General features: G+C 39.3%; 1 protein-coding gene across 2 annotated transcripts in view; it reads right to left on the bottom strand.

Annotated features, from left to right (window-relative positions):
* The window catches only part of kcnh5b (potassium voltage-gated channel, subfamily H (eag-related), member 5b), a 177646-nt gene extending 159602 nt beyond the window's left edge, over window positions 1-18044 (bottom strand). Inside the window, exons 1-4 of one of the 2 annotated variants that reach the window (XM_040041721.1) lie at window positions 17796-18044; window positions 6993-7116; window positions 4043-4149; window positions 566-694 (exon numbers count right to left, since the gene is read on the bottom strand). In XM_040041721.1, the coding sequence (XP_039897655.1) occupies window positions 566-694; window positions 4043-4149; window positions 6993-7116; window positions 17796-17868 (433 nt within the window). In that variant the 5' untranslated portion in view covers window positions 17869-18044. The remainder of the gene's footprint in view (window positions 1-565; window positions 695-4042; window positions 4150-6992; window positions 7117-17795) is intronic. The other variant, XM_040041720.1, reaches the window with a different exon arrangement.
* Window positions 18045-19269: the final 1225 nt, after the last annotated feature.

Genomic DNA, 19269 nt, shown 5'->3' on the forward strand with positions numbered 1-19269 from the left:
GATGCAAGAACGAGGAGGAAAAGCTAAGAAACTAGGATAAGGAAGAGAAAGTCAGTACCGTAAATGAAGGGCAAGAAAAGGTAGAGAATGATAAAGAAAAGTTAAAGATAAGGTGAAGGAAGTTTAGAGAAACATCAAGTAATAAAAGGAAAAGAATAAAGTGTAGGAGTGTACATATGCAGAAGGAGATGGAGAGAAAGGAAGAAAAAAGCTGTTGAAGGACAAGGATGAAGAAAGCTAATTACACGTCCGATCACAAGCCAAGTGGCGTTAGATTGCATTGGAGCATCCAGCCATGTATTAATTTCTTTTGCTCTCAGACATTTTGTCACATGTCATGCCCTGCACTGCTCTGCTGTTATTCTTCATAGTGTGTTGCTGTCTAATAAACCAGAAACACAACATAATCTTTTCAAGTGGTTCAGAGCACCAAGCTGATCATCATCTGCACTAGGGAGCGTCGGGTTTTCAAATCTGTCAAGACTTTGGGCCCTCCGTCGTCCTCCACACAAAACTTATCTTCAACAAAAGGAGAGAAACATTTGTGCAGTGTGAAAACACCCACCTTTAGTAGTTTCATCTTCGATGGGCTGCTTGAAGAGGGTAATGTCCTTAAAAGTGCAGAGGAACAGCACCACCTTGTCATTCTCATTCCTGATGGGAGCCACTTGCATGTAGAACCAAACAGGACTTCCTGCAACAAAACATCATCAAATCTTAGAGTACCTATGTCCAAAGGGAGTCACTATAAAACAAAATAACAAATAGACCCAAGACAGTGTCACCATTGAGGATTTAACATCCATGATGCTCGAAATAACCTTACCAAATGTAATCTGAACAATCTCTTGTGGAATCCTTACTAGGTTTGAAACATTATACTTTTATGTTGCTTTACTAAAAGAATTTTTCAAACTACTTATCAATGCTTCCATTAGGGTTTTGTGTTAGGGTGTCCACAAACCTTTGACCACTTCTTTCAAAATGTGAAAAATATATGTTGCACAGGAACAATTTGTGGGGAAAAAATGTTTTATTACTGCACTAGCTTTTATGACATCTCTGCTGTCTTTGCAGAAAACAGATTAAAGTGATTTCACATCTAAATTGCTGCTCTGGGCTTGCTCAAACAATCAACAGAGGGCAGATATAAATATAATCTAGCCATTAATTATGCTCCATTATCAGGACCAAGCAACCACATTAAGACTCTCAGAAGACAATCTTTGTGCCACTGAGTCAAATGTGGTTGGTTTCAGAAGAGTCTGTATCAGATATTAGAATAAATGTAAAAAAAAAAAAAAAAAAAAAATATATATATATATATATATATATATATATATAGATAGATAGATAGATAGATAGATAGATAGATATAGATAGATATATAGATATATAGATATACGTTTAAATCTATATACCAATAATGGATTTTAGAGATATTTATCTTAATAAAGAAAACAACTGAATTACACACCAGTGTGTGATAACCATTATTTTTAAATCTGGTTAAAGGGGATTTTTTTCAAAAAGTGCTTGCTCATAGGGGGTCGTCTGATTGTATATAAGCACCTTGAGATGAATGTTGTTGTAATTTGGTGCTATATAAATAAAATTTAATTTAATTTAATTTAAAAAAACATAAGTCAAATAAAAAGAAATATCATATTCTGCTTTCTTACTTTGAAATTTAAGCAATTTTGTGGCAATGAACATGCTAACTCATTAGTACAAAAGGCTGAGTTGAGTCCTGAACCAGCACTCACGTGGCACTTGGGTACTTTGTGAGAGTGGTAAACATGGCAATTGAACTAAGTGGATGTGTCAGAGGTCAAAGTGATATTCTTTCAGCTTTTAAGGGGGCAGTGGATGGCACCCTAAGGAAGCCAGTAGATAAAGAAGCAAAACAATTAATCTACATGTACTAAGGAAAAGAAGAGAAAATACTTCACACATAAAGAATTCACCTTATTCACGTATTACACAAACGCCTCTATGAGGGCCCTGCTCTCATAATTTGTCATCAAATTTGTGCCATGGTAAAAGTTTTTATTTCCTTCTCCATTCTGCACTCAAAGATGGACCATTTTGTAGTTCCAGCTTGTCAGTTGTCCTAACACGCTGATCTAGTACCTCTCAGGTTAACATTATAAGCACTGACAGGTAAAGTGAATGGCTCATGGCTCCTGTTAGTGGGTGGGATATCCGGTCTTTAAGTGTTGACATACGAACCCTGCTTCCGGGTCCAAACTACTCTGCGTTTAGGTTGTTGTGTTTTTAACGTATTTTAATGCTTTGTATCTTGTTCTACTTAATCTGAAGAAGCCTCTAAAAAAAAGGCTGTAATCACTGTCCATCTCTCTCAGTTTTTATTACCACTGTTCATTCTAAAGCTCAGTTTTTAAAACCTTGTTATGTGATTACAGCCCAGCACAGGCAGCAGTATATTAATGACTAACCTGGTATTGTGGATGGATTATCTCAGTTGTTCAGTTGTTTGGTCCATTTTCAGGATTCTGTCATACAATTGTGTTTGTCCCTAACCATCGGGAACCCTCACGTTAACTTTTATCAAGTGGAAAAAAGTTTTCACTGTGCTAATGTGTTTATAGTATGCTAACCCTAGCTGTGTAGCTAGCCACCATGTAGCATACCGTTACATACCAGCTAGCCCAACTTCAGTAGCCCTACAAACGTCACTACTGTTTAGATTTCTGTCTTCATTTATGTCAGAAGTGATAACAGAGCTGTACGTTTTAATTTTTTCAGAAATCCCTCAGTCAGAACATGGTATGTTTAGATGGAAACTAGCGAGCTAACTCCCTGCTATCTTCTTACTCTGTTTAACTTCATAAAACCTGTTTTCATGGATGCCTGAATGTTAAACTTAATTGTTACACCTGGTAGAGCAGCCATACTGATCATTTTATTACAGATGACAGAATTTATACAGTTTTTAAACTCTCAGTGATGCTGCAATGTTTGTTTGACTTTGGGACCCGAAGCGGAGTTTGGACCCGGACACGGCTCAGACTTAAAGACCTTATAGAGATAAAGAGTCCATTTAGTCCTTAAAGTTAATGTGTTAGAAGAAGGAAAAAGAGGCAAGCGTAAGGATTTAAGCAACTTTCACAAGGAACTGTGACGGGCTCTGGGTTTTTCCTGCAGTGGATAGTATCTATCAAAAGAGGCCCACAGAAGAAACAGTGGTGAACCAGCAACAGGGTCATGGGCAGCCAAGTCTCATTCATATGTGTCGAGCGAAATCTGTTCCATGTGATCCAACAGATGAGCTATTTTAGCTCAAATTGCCAGTAAAGTTAAAGCTGGTTCTGATAGAAACATGTCAGAATCCACAGTACATCACAATTTGTTCTGTATGGGGCTGCATAGCCGCAGACCAGTCAGGGTGACCACGCTGACTAATATCCATGCCGAGAGCACCAACAGTGGCCATGTGAGCATCAGCATTGGAGAACGGAGGAATGGAAGAAGGTGATGATGAATCTTTTACATCGTGTGGAAAACCGGATACATCTGCGTCACTTACATGCGAAATACCTGGCACCAGGATGCACTATGGAAAGAAGTCAAGCTGGATGAGGCAAGGCAGGTGGTCATAATGTTATGCCCAGTTGGTATACTTTACTATTGTTCAAATACACAGTCAACAACACTGTGTTTACATTTTTAAATTCATTTTATCAAATTGTATCTGCCCTCCATTTATTGCCTTTATCTAACATGAGCAGTGATTTAAATCTCACATCCTTAAAGACATATAAATAAAAAAAAGTCTGTCAAGCACATGTAAAATCAAACAAAAATGAAAAGAACATGTTCATTAGAAATAATCGATTGATAGAATGTTAAAATCAGAATACAAAAACATAACTGAACTTAACATAACTCAACTGAATACACACTGATAGAAATGATGACAACAATGCAGACAGAAGGCTATCAGTAATGTATATGTGTTAAAAAATTACATAAAAGACATGATGAGACACATCAAGAAATAACTGAAGTGAACACTCACTGTTCTTTCTGTACAGCAGGATTTCAAAGCAGTTAGATTCATAATTGTCGAACGTCTGTCTGACTTTATCGATGGTCTTCTTGTCTGTCAGCTCTCCGTACATAAAACTGTGAAGGGAAATAAGCAATATGAGAAACTGCAACAATCAATCATCAGTCTTTCATGCCTCTGTATGATATTTCATATATGTTATTAATGGTACTGTCAATGTGTTATCTCACCATCAAAACTCCATTAATTCTTATATTTGGTTCAATAGAATAAAGTGATGCAACGGCTAAAGGATAAATTGGGCTCACAGGGATGTGAGTGCAGATTTGTTCTGGGCTGTAATCATTCCATAAAAGGAACATTTATACATTTCTCCTACTTTGTTTTCCAAGATCAAATTCCAGTTCCAGTTTGCACATCCACACACATTTGTACTTTTTAGTGTGGGCACAGATTCAGTCACTATTTTATCCATTATACTGCCACAGTGCAGGTGACCATCGACCATTTGAAAATAAAATACCAGTTTAGACTTTCACTTGATCTTTCCTTGATACACAAACAAACTCAGTGACCAGATCCTAATCAGTTCATCCTTGAGCTCAGTAAATGCTTTTATGTTTTCTTCCAGCTTTGCCAAAGAACTTAAAATGAGGATTTTATTAAATTTCAACATCTTTTGGTTAGAAATGCAAAGTATAGCCATCCATTTTTTTAAATCCAAATCAGAATCAATCCAAATCAGGGATGCAGGAGCCAACAGCAGCTATCATACAACAAGAGACAGGGTACACCCCGGACAGGTCTACCAAAGAAAGGCTAAAGCCCCACATGGAAAGACTACAGACTGGATTCAAACCTAGGACCATTACTGTAAGGCACCAGTGCTACCCACCACAGCACCTTGATGTGAACACAGAAATTGGACGTTTTCAGAAAACTGGGATTTGACATCTAACCCCACCCTCTAACCTCTAATGGAATGGGCCAAAGTTGAATGTCGCCTTCTAGCAATGATGTCACCAGTGATGTCAGACATATTAGTAAGCAGAGTGGAAAATTCAACCTGGCCTTACTGCGAGCTGAAGACATAGTTCAGTGAAATGATGTGAAAAATCAAGCACAGCATTAGTTTAGGATTAGCTGTTGTCAGTGCCAGCCCACATCCTCCGCTGGCCTTTCTATCCATCCAATAAGTGAATCTGTGAATCAGTGTGGGCAGACTAAAGCTCCTTAATCTGCCCACAGTTCTTAAGTTAATTAATGTCATATCTTTCTTGTTCTGTATGGGGGTCTCCTGCTTTCACGGGCTTTGGCTTTCCACATGTGCATGTTTAATTACTGGGAAATCCAGCAATACACGTGTAGTGGTGTGGTGATCGGCCTATGGGACCAGTCTAAGACACGAGTCCTTTGTAGGTTGGCTGATAAAAATCCAAAAGCAAAACACTGCAATTTGTATAGCATAATGTTTCATCTTCAATTCCCAGCTGAAGAGGTCTACCTTCACTTTTTATGAAATTGTTTTGTTTTTTCCTTGACTTACTGCTATTAGGATTTTATGTGAAATGTCAGCACATCTGCACCACTGTTACCGATTCATACCTTTTGTACCACAGTTAAAAGACTAAAAAGAAAAAGAAATGTCTCTGGACCCCATTAACAGGCTGCTGTCTTCCATCAGTTTGGCAGCAGCCTGTAAGTTTAAGCTCTCAGTGGCCTCTTCAATCCTCTCAGTGTCACGACTGAGCGCATTGTCAGTCTCAGTGTCCTCTTCAGCCCAGAGCAGCAGGAAGCACAGGGATAAATCCGTGTCTCTGTTCTCACTCAGCTCAGTGTCCGAATGGAGTCTTTTTAGCTGCAGGCTAGTCAAGGCCGACCCCACCCCCACCCACCCACCCCACACACACACACACACACACACCACCCTCCAGTCACATCTGAGAGCAGCCTGAGGAAAGGGAGTCAAATTTTAAAACATCTTGACTGACAGGCGAGCAGGGCACCGTCCTCGAGGTGGACCGGGAAGAGCTCCCCTGACAGCTCCAGACTGGATTCATTTCAGACACTCACTGAGTGGTGTGCCATCCTCTCTCTACTTCCTCTCTTTCAAAACAAGAGTTTTTCTTTTGGCTAGAGGAGGACAGAATTAGGGAGGTGCAAAACAATTGACACTTTGAAACCTTTTCTTTGTTTGTGTGTATCTTTGCAGGCTAAATAGAGAACTTTGAAAGTGACAGGGTTTGAGCTGTGAATCATGGCTAGTCTGGTGTGGTTATAAATACAATAGTGTTGAAAAAAACATATAAATATATATTGGTTTTTTATGAGTCCCACTCTCACTGAAGAATAAACCATTAAAAATGCATAAACCCGGGAGCTAAATAAGACATATGAGTCTACTAGAAATTCAGCAAAGGACTGTATGCAAATGTGAAGATGAAATTTAATGCATATATAGCTAAACTGGGATTGGATTATTGCTCCATTACCACGCTATAACTAATAATGCTATTACACAACAATACGTGCATATTTGCAGTCTTTAAAATGAACCTATTCTTATTTCCACCTTTTTTCTTCTTGGACTCAAAGACAGTAGCTCTGCATGATTCAGAGTTCAAAATAGTTGATCTCATGCTGGACCTTGATGCACCCCTCAATCAACCCACTGTCTTAAGCTGTGTTTTAGCCAACCTTCTTCTGATTGGCTGTTCCTTCCAGACGTTAGGCTCAAACAACAAGCAGGCAGGTCGACTTTGGTCGCAGCCAATCACATACAAGTAAACTGCTCTGACTGCAGTTTACTAAGTTTTTCAGTTTATTACCTGAACTTTCAGATATTTTTAATTTGAGCATCCTTCAGTGCAGCAGTAAATATATGCCAGAAAACAAATAAAAACATATCAGGTCCACTTCAAATGTCTGGTAATGATACAAAATCTAATTTGACTTGTACCTGCATGTGCTGCTCTTCTGCATGACCTCGGCTCTGTGGAAGCCAGACAGCTTGCAGAATCCGTCATTACTGTAAACTATGGGCCACTCCACGATCTGGGCGTTTCCCAGGAGAAAGCTGGTCTCTGACAGACAGACAGGAAAGACAGAACATCAGCTCCAGACAGCATCAAATATAAATAACAGATAAAAGGCTACAAAGCTTCTTAGCCTCTGAGGAGGACTGGATAAAGATGTGTTAGACTGGCCGTGTCAGTTTTAGTTTTACTCTTCATGAAGCCAACATGTTGTTCTGTTTGTAGTCTTAGTGGGAAGAGATTAAAGGAGAGTCTCTGGTTTGAGGACCTCAGAATTTCAGAGGATGCATACTTTAATTGATCTTTGACAACTGATTGTAAAGGTTCATTAAGCTTTGCTTTAAATATACTATATTATTATACTAGTAATGAACTTTTTGTTTAGCCAAACCACAAAAAAGTGATTCGACTTTAAACCGATTTGTTAGAGCTCTTGTTGCAAAGCTATTAAACCAGAGGAAATGGTTTGACCATCAATAAAGCTAAAAGCAGGTTTAGAGGGTGTTTTACACTAAAAAGACTAACTCTGAAACAACTTCTCACAGCGGAGGGGACATGCTGCACTGGTAACATGAGGAGGAACGATTACACCAAGCAAGAACTCTGTGAGCCAGCATGCAGTAAGACAGACTTCAAAAACTCTGAACGTAAAAGCTGCAGCCGTATGTGTGCCCTATGGAATAAGGAGCTGAGTAAGGCTTACTTCAAGACAGTCAGCCTGAATCAAATCGACACTGGTTAGGTTACTCCATGACCTTAATGTGCTTCTTCTTTAGCCACTCCTTTGGTGCCTGAGCAAAATGTTTTGGGTCATTGCCATGCTGGAAGCTCCATGATCCATCTTCAGTGTCTCGTCCATGATTTTAAGGGGTAAATGGACTGATTCTTATATAGCGCTTTTCTACTCCCCCTGAGCACTCAAAGCTATAACATGCACATTCACCCAATCACACCCATTCACACAATCACATCCTTCAATGTTTACTATCTAACATTCACACTCATTCATACTCCGATGGATGTATTGAAGAGAACTTGGGGTTAGTATCTTGCCCGAGGATGCTTGGCATGCCGGGGATCGGCAGGGATCGAAGCACTAACCTTCCGATCAGTAGATGATCTTCTCTACCTCCCGAGCTACAGCCACCCCTTAATACCGTGAAGTCATCCTGTACCCTTAACAGAAAAACAACCCTAAAGCATAATGTTTCCACCTCCATGCTTGACTGTGAGGATGATGTTCTTTGGGTCATCCTCAGCATTTCTCTTCCTCCAAACATGGCGAGTCGAGCTTAATTTTGGTTCTTCTTTGACCACGACACTTTCTCCTAAGCCTTCTCCAACTCATTTATCTGTTTACTGTCAAACCTAAGATGGGGCTGCAAAATTTGAGTCCATTATAATGTAGTGTGTTACCAGTGCAGTTCTTGGTTACTGTGGTTGTCTTCAGATCATTAACAAGCTCCTCTTGTGTAGCTTTGGGCTGATCCACCACCTGTTTTATGAGCCTCCTCAACCCTTGAGACTTGATGGAGCTGGATGGAGATGCACAGAGCTCCAGACTGAAGGCGACTGAAGTTCATTTCTTCTGTTTCCAACTACAGTAACTGCACCAAAAGTTGTCACCTTCTCACCAAGCTTCCTGTTTGCCTTTTGATGGTTTTGTAGGGATCAAATACTTATTTCCCTTAAACACTGTAACATTGTATTATAAATAATTCCCTGCCTGTACACACACACACACATATATATGTGTATATATATATATATATATATATATATATATATATATATATATATATATATATAAAATGTACTATGAGAAGAAAAACAGCACGATACTGGCATTAAAACAGATCCATCTGTAGCCTATGGGAAAAGCTAATGAGCAGACATTAAGAGTCTGAAGAGTTCCTGTTTTATTTGTTTAATGATATTTCTTTATATTCAAATATATGTGTATATGTATTGTTTTCTAAAGGTTAATGATTCAGTGGAGTTGAAGAAAACATTTAGATCGTTATTCCTTTCACATTTGATTTCAATGCCCCTGATAACTTGATATATTTGAGATGTCACACATAGCTCCGCGCTTTCCTCCACCTTTTTTGGGTCTTAAACTACAGTGTACCATGTAGGGCTTGCGCCATATCATACCGTTCACGGTAATACCGGTCGGTATAATGTTAGGATATAATATATATAAATATAAAGATATAATGTTACTGACCTCGAACTGATTTTATGTGGTACACGGCGCTCGAAAATCTGTCAAAAAATGTTTTACTACGAAGCTACGAACCTGCACCGCTTGATGGATTGTCGGAGCATTACGGCTATTGTAGGCAGGAGCCTTGCGGAGTGATACGTACTGTGCTTCAACATAATATTACCCTATTGTGTGTGTATAATCTAGGTTTTGTGGAAATTATACATGGCTGAAGATATGTCGGCCAATTTCCACTGGAAATGCCTTTTAGTTAAACTTTCAGCAAGGAATTTGCATTTGCACTGTTACATTTTTATATAACTTTAATGCACATAAAAAACAGCTGCTTGTTTAAGTGAAAATACATTGATGGGTTGTGGGTGTGGAGTTGTAAAGTATTTTGTCTCGCGTCAGTTATATCGTCAGTTATATCGTTATTGCAAATTTTACAATATATATCGTGATGAATATTTTTGGCCATATTGCCCTGCCCTAATACCATGTATAGTATGCTATATATTTTGTTAGTGTTTATTACTGTTTTCATTTTATTCATTGTTTAGCTTATCAGATAGAAAAACACATCTGCATCATGAATATTTGGTCCAACTTTATGGATACAAAAGTCACCTGAACCTGATTCTTCAAGTCAGTTTTACTTATAAGGACAAAATAAATAATGGACATGACCTTATGAACAAGAATGAACACAAATTCCCCCCAGACATGCAATCTATAAGAATGAGTGAGAAAATCATAAACCTCCCCAACCCTCTTGTTCAACCTGAATGAGTTACCCAGCAGCTACAGTCTGGCAAAAATGAGACTGCAGAAACATCAGGGCAGAGGAAAAATACCACCAGCAGCTTCTTGCCCTTTCTCCTTTCCCTTTTTAACCACACAGACATTAATAATTCATTTGATATATTCTGCATGGTGATAGCTTGGTCACTGAGGAGAACAATGCAGAAGGTTTTGACTGTTTAACAATTAGCTGTACAAATCTCATGCACATCATAATGCTGCTTAGGTTTAACAGATGTGAGCAGTCCCAATGACATATTCAATTTTTTGTACATAAATTATCTGGAGTATATTAAAACACACACACATTCGGTTTCAGGATTAGCGAGGTTCAGTTTTTTACTCTTAATGTTTTTGAGGTGTAGCGCCTGTGCTCCAATGACCAGTAAAAAAGGCTACACTTGTGAAAAGACTAAGTCCTGCATTTCAATACAATCAAAGCTAAAAATGATAAATGACTCTTTATCAGGAGCAACTATGACTAAAGAAATATGGAGGATGGGTATTGTTTGTGTACAACAATGAAATAAAACAAAACACATTATTCCTTTACTTGAAATTAAAACAGCCCATGAGAAAGATTTACTTACTTGATGGCTCTGGCCCCACTGTGCCTTTGATTCCCTCCTTGTGCCTAACCCAACAAATTATCACTGCTCATGAGTTATGCATCAACCTATCACACTAAACACAGCCCAATCAGCAGCACTACAGGGTAGGCCAAAACTTTGTTTAATTCCTTAGAGTCTTTTCAAAGTAAAAGCCATCTAGTGCATCAACTTTTACCGTCTTGTTTTTGGAAAAGCTGGAAACAGCCATGACTGCTCTTCATGCTATGAAATACCCAGATATTGCTGAACCATTTAATAATATATATAACTGATAGCCAAACTCAGAGAAATAACACCCTAATCATAATGGGCCAAGATGATCTTTTAAGGGTTTTTTTTTTTTTGGCATGTTTGCATTTATTAGATGGTAAAGCAGTGAAAATGGACAGAGAGAGAGAAGAGGGAAGACATGCTGCAAAGGTCCATGGGTTACTTGAACCCAGGCTGCTGCACTCTGGCCACGAGGTTGTCTGCTCACCCGCTGAGCTAAAGAGGCAGCTGAGCTTTTAAAGTAAATAACCTTTTCATTGTTAAGCCGTGCACAACACATCTCCCAAACTCTCCTGTCGCTGTCTGTTTTATACACCTAAACATCCTCAAGCTGACAATCAGCTGCTGCATAAGGAAATCCCAAAAGACTTCAGCTAAATCTATCCGATCTCTCCGATGTTTGCATCTCCTCGAAATCACAACAAAACACACGAGCAAGAAAATAGTAACACCTGTTTCATTTTCAAGGCTCTTTCCATTAAAAAGTAGGTGATTACAGCAAATAACAATATCATAATGTTAGCAAAGTAAATAAAGGTTCACTGTAATAGTTACTAATTATATAAAGTATATTTAAGGGCTGCATGGTGGTGCAGTGATTAGCACTGTTGCCTCACAGCATACACCTCCTTTTCCACCATCAGGCCGGTCTTTCTGTGTGGAGCATGTTCAACCCGTGTTTGCGTTCTCTCCACAGCCCAGAGACATGCAGTTAGTGGGGTTAGATTAAATGATGTTTCTAGGTGCCCATAGGTGCCCGAATGGTTGTCTCTATGTGAGGCTAACGGTCTCTTGCCTCTCACCCTAAGACAGCGGTCCCATACCCCCGGGCCACAGACCTGTACTGGTCCGTGAGTTGTTTGGTACCTGGCCGCGAGAGATAAGGCTCGGGTGTGAAATTTATGGTTTTCAGGGTTTTTATCATTAACTCTGTCTTTTCCCGTGTTGTAGTTGTGTGTCTTATTTTGAAAGAAATATTTACGCATTACCATAGCGACCAGAGAGCATTAAAGGAGGACGTTGCTCTCAATGTTGTTGGCGCATTTCAGGAGGACGCTGCTAATAAATTTACACAATTACACAGTGAATTCACATTTATTATTATATTTACAAAAGACCGCAGTTTTTGTCTTGGTTGTATCATTTTATTTTGTTGTATTTGTCCGCGACACCTGAAAGGCCGGTCCGTGCAAATATTGTCTGACATTAAACTGGTCTGTGGCGCAAAAAAGGTTGGGGACCGCTGATTTAAGACAGCTGGGATAGGCTCCAACCCCAATGTGGGCCTGAATTGAATAAGCGGAAGAGAATGGATATTTATGAAGCTAACTCATTGGTTAACATGTCTGAGAAGTCAAAAAACAGATAGCAGTATTTGGAATGAACATGCAAAAGCAGTGATGTCCCTTATCACCTGCCAGGAATATTGTCCTGGTAACTCAGAGAGACTTCTCTCTTCCAAAATAAAAACAGTTGGCTGGTAAAAGGCTGGATTTTAGGATGAAAAGATACTGTAGCAGCCAATCAAATAAGACTGCATGTATGCACAAAAAGCAGCATTTCCACCTGTTCTACATTTACAGCATTGAGGAAAACTCTGTGAAACAGCATTTAAGCTCTGGAAAGACAATAAAATTTCTGCAGTGAGACACGAGCGGATGAGTTTTTGAAGGTGTGTCAGCAGCTCTTTCAGCCATTTACAGACTGATGAGTAAAACCCTCAAGCAGCACACTCTATTGATTTCACCAGTCAGCCATCTAATGATTAAAAAAAAGCGATCATAAAAACGTTCTTGCTGTAGTCAGGAGAAAACCTCTATCACTGCATTGGCCTGCCAGCACTGACTGGGTGATATTTGATTTTTAACAATTGTATATTTTTTAAAAACTCATCAGTGGAACGCCTTGCAATGATCATGTGACCACAGACATACTGGAAAAGCATATAGATGGCATTTGAAAGTGTGCGAGTATATTCAAAGGGGAACGGTGACCTTTTATAATATTAACTGTCTTCATGAAGCCGTAACAGCAGGCTGACAGTCAAAGTATCACCTGGGGCTGGTTTTCAGTGACTTTGTTTTAAAATGATATTCTCACTGATTTTATGTCTCCACTGACATGTTTTTCTTTCCTGCTACAAGAAGAGAAGTTTTTTTTCTTTTAACAGCCCCTCCTGTTATGAGAGAGCACTTCTACAACATGAAAAATGAGGAGTGGAAGGCCATATCCAAACAGGACATGGCTTGTAAAAACACCTTGAATTTTGTTTTTGTGGTTGTGGAAGCATCACGGATAATATTTTTAAACTTCACTGTAAGTATTTATTTTTTTGCTGGATTCAATGGAAAAGAAAATCCAAGTACTGTATAGAGTGGGTTCTTTAGAGCTCAGCAGGGATATTATTTGTGTGAAATAAAACCTTTGAATCAATGTCCTACAACACCAGATTAGCTGGAAATTTCCATCAATCCACTTCCACGTAGTGGAGCCTATCCCTGCTACCATAGGGCAAGAGGTGGGATTATACAGAGAGACAGACCATTCACACCTACGTCCAACTTAGAACCACCAATTAACCCCACAAACTGCGTGTCTTTGGACTGTGGGAGGAAACCAGAGTACCCAGAGAGAACATTCAAACACCCCACAGAAAATGGAAATGTGGTATGTGGTTTCAGGAAAACTGAAGATTTTTAAATGCACAAAGCAAAAACAAACGATTTGCTTCTAGGAGGACTTTTGGTGTAAGTTCACTTATAATCAGCTCAGCGAAGCATAACCTCAAATCTTATTCAGAGTTCAGCGAACTGATGAAAACTAAGCCAAGTCTTACACGAGTCTCAGATGTCTGCACTAACAATCTAATTAATGAACAACTGAAAAATCTTATGGGTTGCCAATACATCTGAGACTTTCACCTGGTCTTGTCCATCTTCCACCATCTCCACTGAGCCTAATATGATGTGTTCTCTGGCACCACCCACAGGAGAACATCTCCAGATTTTTCATTCACCCAAAAGATTAGTTTGAAACAGGCATTTGATTAAAATAACTTTTTTATTTAATTTAGTGCAAAAATGCTTCAGGCTTACGTGCTGATGGAGCTGAAAAATGATCCCCCAAAAAATCCGCAGAGCATCATGGGTAAGGGGTGAGATGGACAGAAGAGTCCGGAACAAGATCAGCCTCATCTGTTCTCTGCATCACTTTCCAAACAATTACTTAACAGATTTTTCAGCACTAAAGGGAACGGGAGTTACTTAATTTATCACCTTCTTGTTTTAAGCCTGAAACCTGATGACTGCAGCCTCCTGTGGGCTCTTTAAAATTAAAGTGCTGACTAAGACTTAATGCCACACACACAAAAAACACATTGAATCATCTTGACCTTTTCCCACTCTCCTCTTTCATCCCAGCCAAGTCGTTAGCTGGACTGTGGTATCTGCCCAGTATGGCTGCCTGAAGGCAGATACCACGGGAGCACCTGAAGAAAAACTAAAGCCATCGTGGGACTTTATTAAAACCCACTTTTAATAGATTATTCCAAAGTTAACAGCTCTGATTTAATTTTCAGAGAACTGTGTGACAGGCTATGAAACCTGTTACTGTTTAATTTTTATTAAAGCTGAATGAAAGAAATAATACATTTAAATTAAAAGATGCTTCAGTCTTTTGTTTTTTTTAATCTGTTGTGCTGTAAGAGCTCATCCTACCAACACATTCCAATGTCCTTAAAAATGACAGGAGCTGCTTAGCAGTACTCAACTTCCAGCTGGAAATACAACCCCAACTCCAAAAAACTAGGATGCTTTTTAAAATATAAAACAAAACAGAATGCTGTGATTTGTATATCTTGTACCGACTGGGTAGGCAGAGAGCTCAGGCCGGAAAGGATGAGCAGCAGGTTAGAGCGATTGAGGATAGAGAGGGAAATGTACTAATGAGTGAAGCGTGTGTCCTGAGAAAATGTTAGGAGTGTTTTGAGGAGCTGATGAATGAAGGAAATGAGATAGAGACAAAGGTGGATGGAGGAAAGTTAACGAATAAGGAAGTGAAGAGGAACAATAAGGAGGAATCGATGGCAGCTATGAAGAGGATGTAGAGTAGAGGTTGGGCGATAAAGTTAGAGAGGCAAAACTGAGATGGTTTGGACATGTGCAGAGGAGGGATAGTGGATATGCATGAGCAAACAAAGAAGACTTCAGCGACGTTTCATAGATTTAGTGAAACAGAACATGCAGAGGGCTGGAAAAGTAAAACAAACTGCTAAACAAACTGCCCTCTGGGAGGCGCTACAGGAGCCTCCGGACTAAGACCACCAGGTACCGGAACAGCTTCTTCCCCACAGCTGTCAGACTCCTGAACTCTGCCTCCTGACATCTGACCCACGTTAAACTCATGGACTGAACATACACACACCCACAATGGACAACTGTACCCTCAAACACACAATAATAACATGGACTGAACCACCACTCACAACCACTAGCACTTTATATAGCCTCTGTAGAAACTATCTACACCCTCACTTATCTTAACTGCACTACTGTATAGCTCTGTAAATAATCATTCTGTACATTCGATAATCTTTAATCCTACAACTGTTTACAACTTGCATAGTTCCCATTTCTGTATAGCTGTATATCTCAGATTCTGTAAAGTTATTTATTTCATATTCTGTATAGTTTTTCATATTTATATCCTGTTCATATCCTGTACATAGCTTGTACTCACTACAGCCTGTACATACTTATAGTTATAGAATATTCACAACATACTTCATACCGTGTACATTATAACATACCATAATAGACCCATTTCTGTAATATACTCACATATCTATATTATTGCTAATATATATTGTAATATATCTATATCACTAAAGCACTTCTGGATGGATGCAAACTGCATTTCGTTGCCCTGTACCTGTGCATGTGCAATGACAATAAAGTTGAATTCTATTCTATTCTATTCTATTCTAAAGGAACTTTTGTTAACTGGTCAGTACCATGATTGGATATAAAATTAGCATCTTAGGGAGGGAGAGTTTCTCAGAAGTGATGATGGGCAGAGGTTCACCTCAATCTGCAAAAAAACAATGTCTATAAACTGTAGAACGGAAATGAAAGAGATGCTGTCGGAAATCACAGCATCATTTTCTAGAAATCGTTGTCTGTGAGCAGAGTTCACCATGCCAGCCACAAATCCAGGTTGCAAAGAAGAAGCCATGATCCATTTTTTGGAATTGGGGTTGTATACCCATCATTACTCACTGAAGTTCTACATTAACACACTTCGGCTGCTGTCATCATTTAAATGTAAGTTTACATTTGTAAACATAAAACGTAAATTTGAATTTTGCTGTTTTTTTGGCTCTCCTTGTGCCCTTGATGGAAGAGTGATTGGCGTGTTTTCAGGCTTTTATCCTGGGACAGAACATTTTGACACTGGTGAAGTTGTCAGTGTTACCGATGACCACGCTCACTTCTATAGGGCACATAAACACCAAATCTGAAAGTGATGTGAGCCAGGTGCCATGAATTTTGCAGTCACTAACCTCCATTCAGTTGAATAGTTATGGGAGATTTCGGATTTATGTGACAGCACTCTCCTCCACCATAATTAAAATATCAAATATCAAATGAATGTGGTTTTGGAAAAAAATATTCCAGCACTCCAGCAGAAGCATCAGAGACTTGGACAATCAATGCCAAGGTGCACTGAAACAGTCTGTGATGGATTTTGTTCAATCCTGAGATCAATCCTGAGGTATGGAGGAGCTGACAGGCCAGAGAACAATGTACAACATCTACATCTTATACTACTCACATCATCCCAGACAGTTTCATTTGTGACTTCTTAAACAGAAAAAAAAAACCGAAATAACACGAGAGAAACTACAACAAATGTTTTTTTGACTAAGGGCAAGCGACAGAAACACCTTTCCGGAACCATCTTTTTGACCTCAATACCACCACACAGCCTGAACCTCCTCAGTTCACAAGTCATTCCGGCCAATTACCCGGCAGACGTTTTTGGGAAGATAAAGGAAAGCAATCAATCTAATAGAGACGAGAGCGCGTTTTCAGGCCGGTGCCAAGACAAGGCGCAGTTTACGAGAAAGATAGCTTTTTTTCCTTCTCGTGCAGAAACAACACAAAAAAAGCAGTCAGCAGTGATGCAGAGTAATACCTAGCAATTTAAGGAAAGGGGGGCACGTTTTTATTATTTAACCAGGCAGATCGTTCATTCCGTCTAACTAAACCTAACGCAGATACAGCATTACATGATGGAGCATGCTATAAAACATTCAAACCACTGTGTAGTCCTTTCAGTCTGTTCCCGTGTAATAATAATAATAATTATTATTATAATAATAATTATAATAACTTCAGTTTATGACAAATAAACTTTATTTTAAAAAAAACTGGCGACATAATGGCCTCGCATAAACTCAATAATTTAACATGAAAAGTTAAAGGCGATGCGTAAACTGTAACTGTTGAGGGACCTTAACGCAAACAAAATCCAATGTGATTGGAAAATATTCTCATTTCTGAAATCAGCTTCTTTTTTATCTCTTGCTTGGGTTTGACGGGCATCGGCTGATGAATAATATTGGGTTCACGTTGCCTCACACGGGGAGCAAACAAATAAATGCAGGTATAAAGTGACTTTATGTGATTATATCCTCCAAACCTCCCTCGTTGCACTGATATAAAACGCACACACACACACACACACGCACACTGTATTCCATCGAAGTCCTGGTCCAAGCGATCTGGTAAAACCAAACCCAAAGCAAGCTTCGCTCCTACGCGTGGACTCACCACTTGAACGCCGGACTATGTTCTCCAGAAAAGTGTTTTGCGGTGCCACAAGCCCTCTCTTTCCCCCGGGCATCCTGCTGCGGGCGGACGGAGCTGGTGTCTGTGGCGGTGTGTCTGCTGCTGGGATGTCGGTACTGACGCTGGCTCTCAGTCGGACCGATGGGGAAGCTCATTGTAACCGTGCGCTCTGGATGCTCGGTGCGCACTGAGCCACAGCAGCGGCGCTACATCCCGCTGCCTGCACGGAGCTCCAGGACGCATGCGTGTCGGCTGCCGAGTGCTTGCTCTTCAAAATAACGATGTACTGTAATGTTTGTGTAATAAATGCTGTTTACTGGCTAATATTTAGCAATAAGTGGAACCTTTATATATTTATCACACATTCGGTTTGCATCGTTAGTAACACAGATGGCAATATCAGACTAGTTATGTTTTTCATTTGCATTTTGATGAGATTTTCTAAACAATTTACATAACTGCTCAATAGCGCATTAGAATTAAAATTATTTGGCACTAGAACTGCAGCTTATTTATTTCTTATTGTTCTGATTAGGGTTAATCTGCCAAGTGTTTTCCTCTGTTGACTAATTTATTGTTTGCTCTCCAACATCACAGAAAATGGTGGTAATCAGTCATAGTTTCATGCATTTTAAGATTGAAGAAGAATTTATGAAAACAGAAAATCAGCCCAGACTGAAAGAAAGCAGCAAATACTTCCAATGGAGAAGCTGGAACCAGAGGACCAAAAGGTAGCTGTGGATTATTAATAAATCAGCTATACTTGGTCAGTTTACAGACATCAAGTTTTAATGGCAATTTCTTTCAAAAGATCTATTCATAAAAGCATGTTAAAACCATAATACAGTTCTTTTTAAGTTGATTTCATAGACACGTCCATCTACGGTTATAGGATACACAGCATCGACAGTCTACAGATCAAGAATATAAGGTTAACAATTTAACTGTTTAGGCACCAGAAAGGAAAACTTAAATGTTGGTCTACTGGAGCAGAGGGCCCAACTAGAGGAAGGAGGAAGGTATAATGAGACAAACTTGTAACACAGCAGGAATTAATGCGAGGAGAAATAAAGAGCCAAGTGAAACAAACAACCACAAAATCCCCCTTTTTAACTTTATTTCAATTCATGCTGAGCAAATTGATATAGTGTGTTAATCAGTGAGATTTAGAGCTGTCAACAGATGCAGTTTTTAATCTCAGGACAGAGTCAGGCTGGCTGTTTCCTGCATCCACTCTTAATAAACTATCTGCGCTTCCTAATTCAAACATGGTACATGAGAGAAATCTAGCAGAATAATTCAAAATAGTGAGCAGATAAGTAACTGTGAGTTGCTTTAGTATGAAGCAGTAAAACTAGTGTCTCCCTCTGCGAGCTTCCCCCAGGAACGTTCATTAGCTTGCATAAAGGATTAATGGGGCACCTGGGAGCAGAAGGCCTCCACTGGAGCAAGAGAC

The sequence above is a fragment of the Simochromis diagramma genome, unplaced genomic scaffold, assembly GCF_900408965.1.
Source record: "Simochromis diagramma unplaced genomic scaffold, fSimDia1.1 OVJJ01000304.1, whole genome shotgun sequence".
Lineage (NCBI taxonomy): Eukaryota > Metazoa > Chordata > Actinopteri > Cichliformes > Cichlidae > Simochromis > Simochromis diagramma.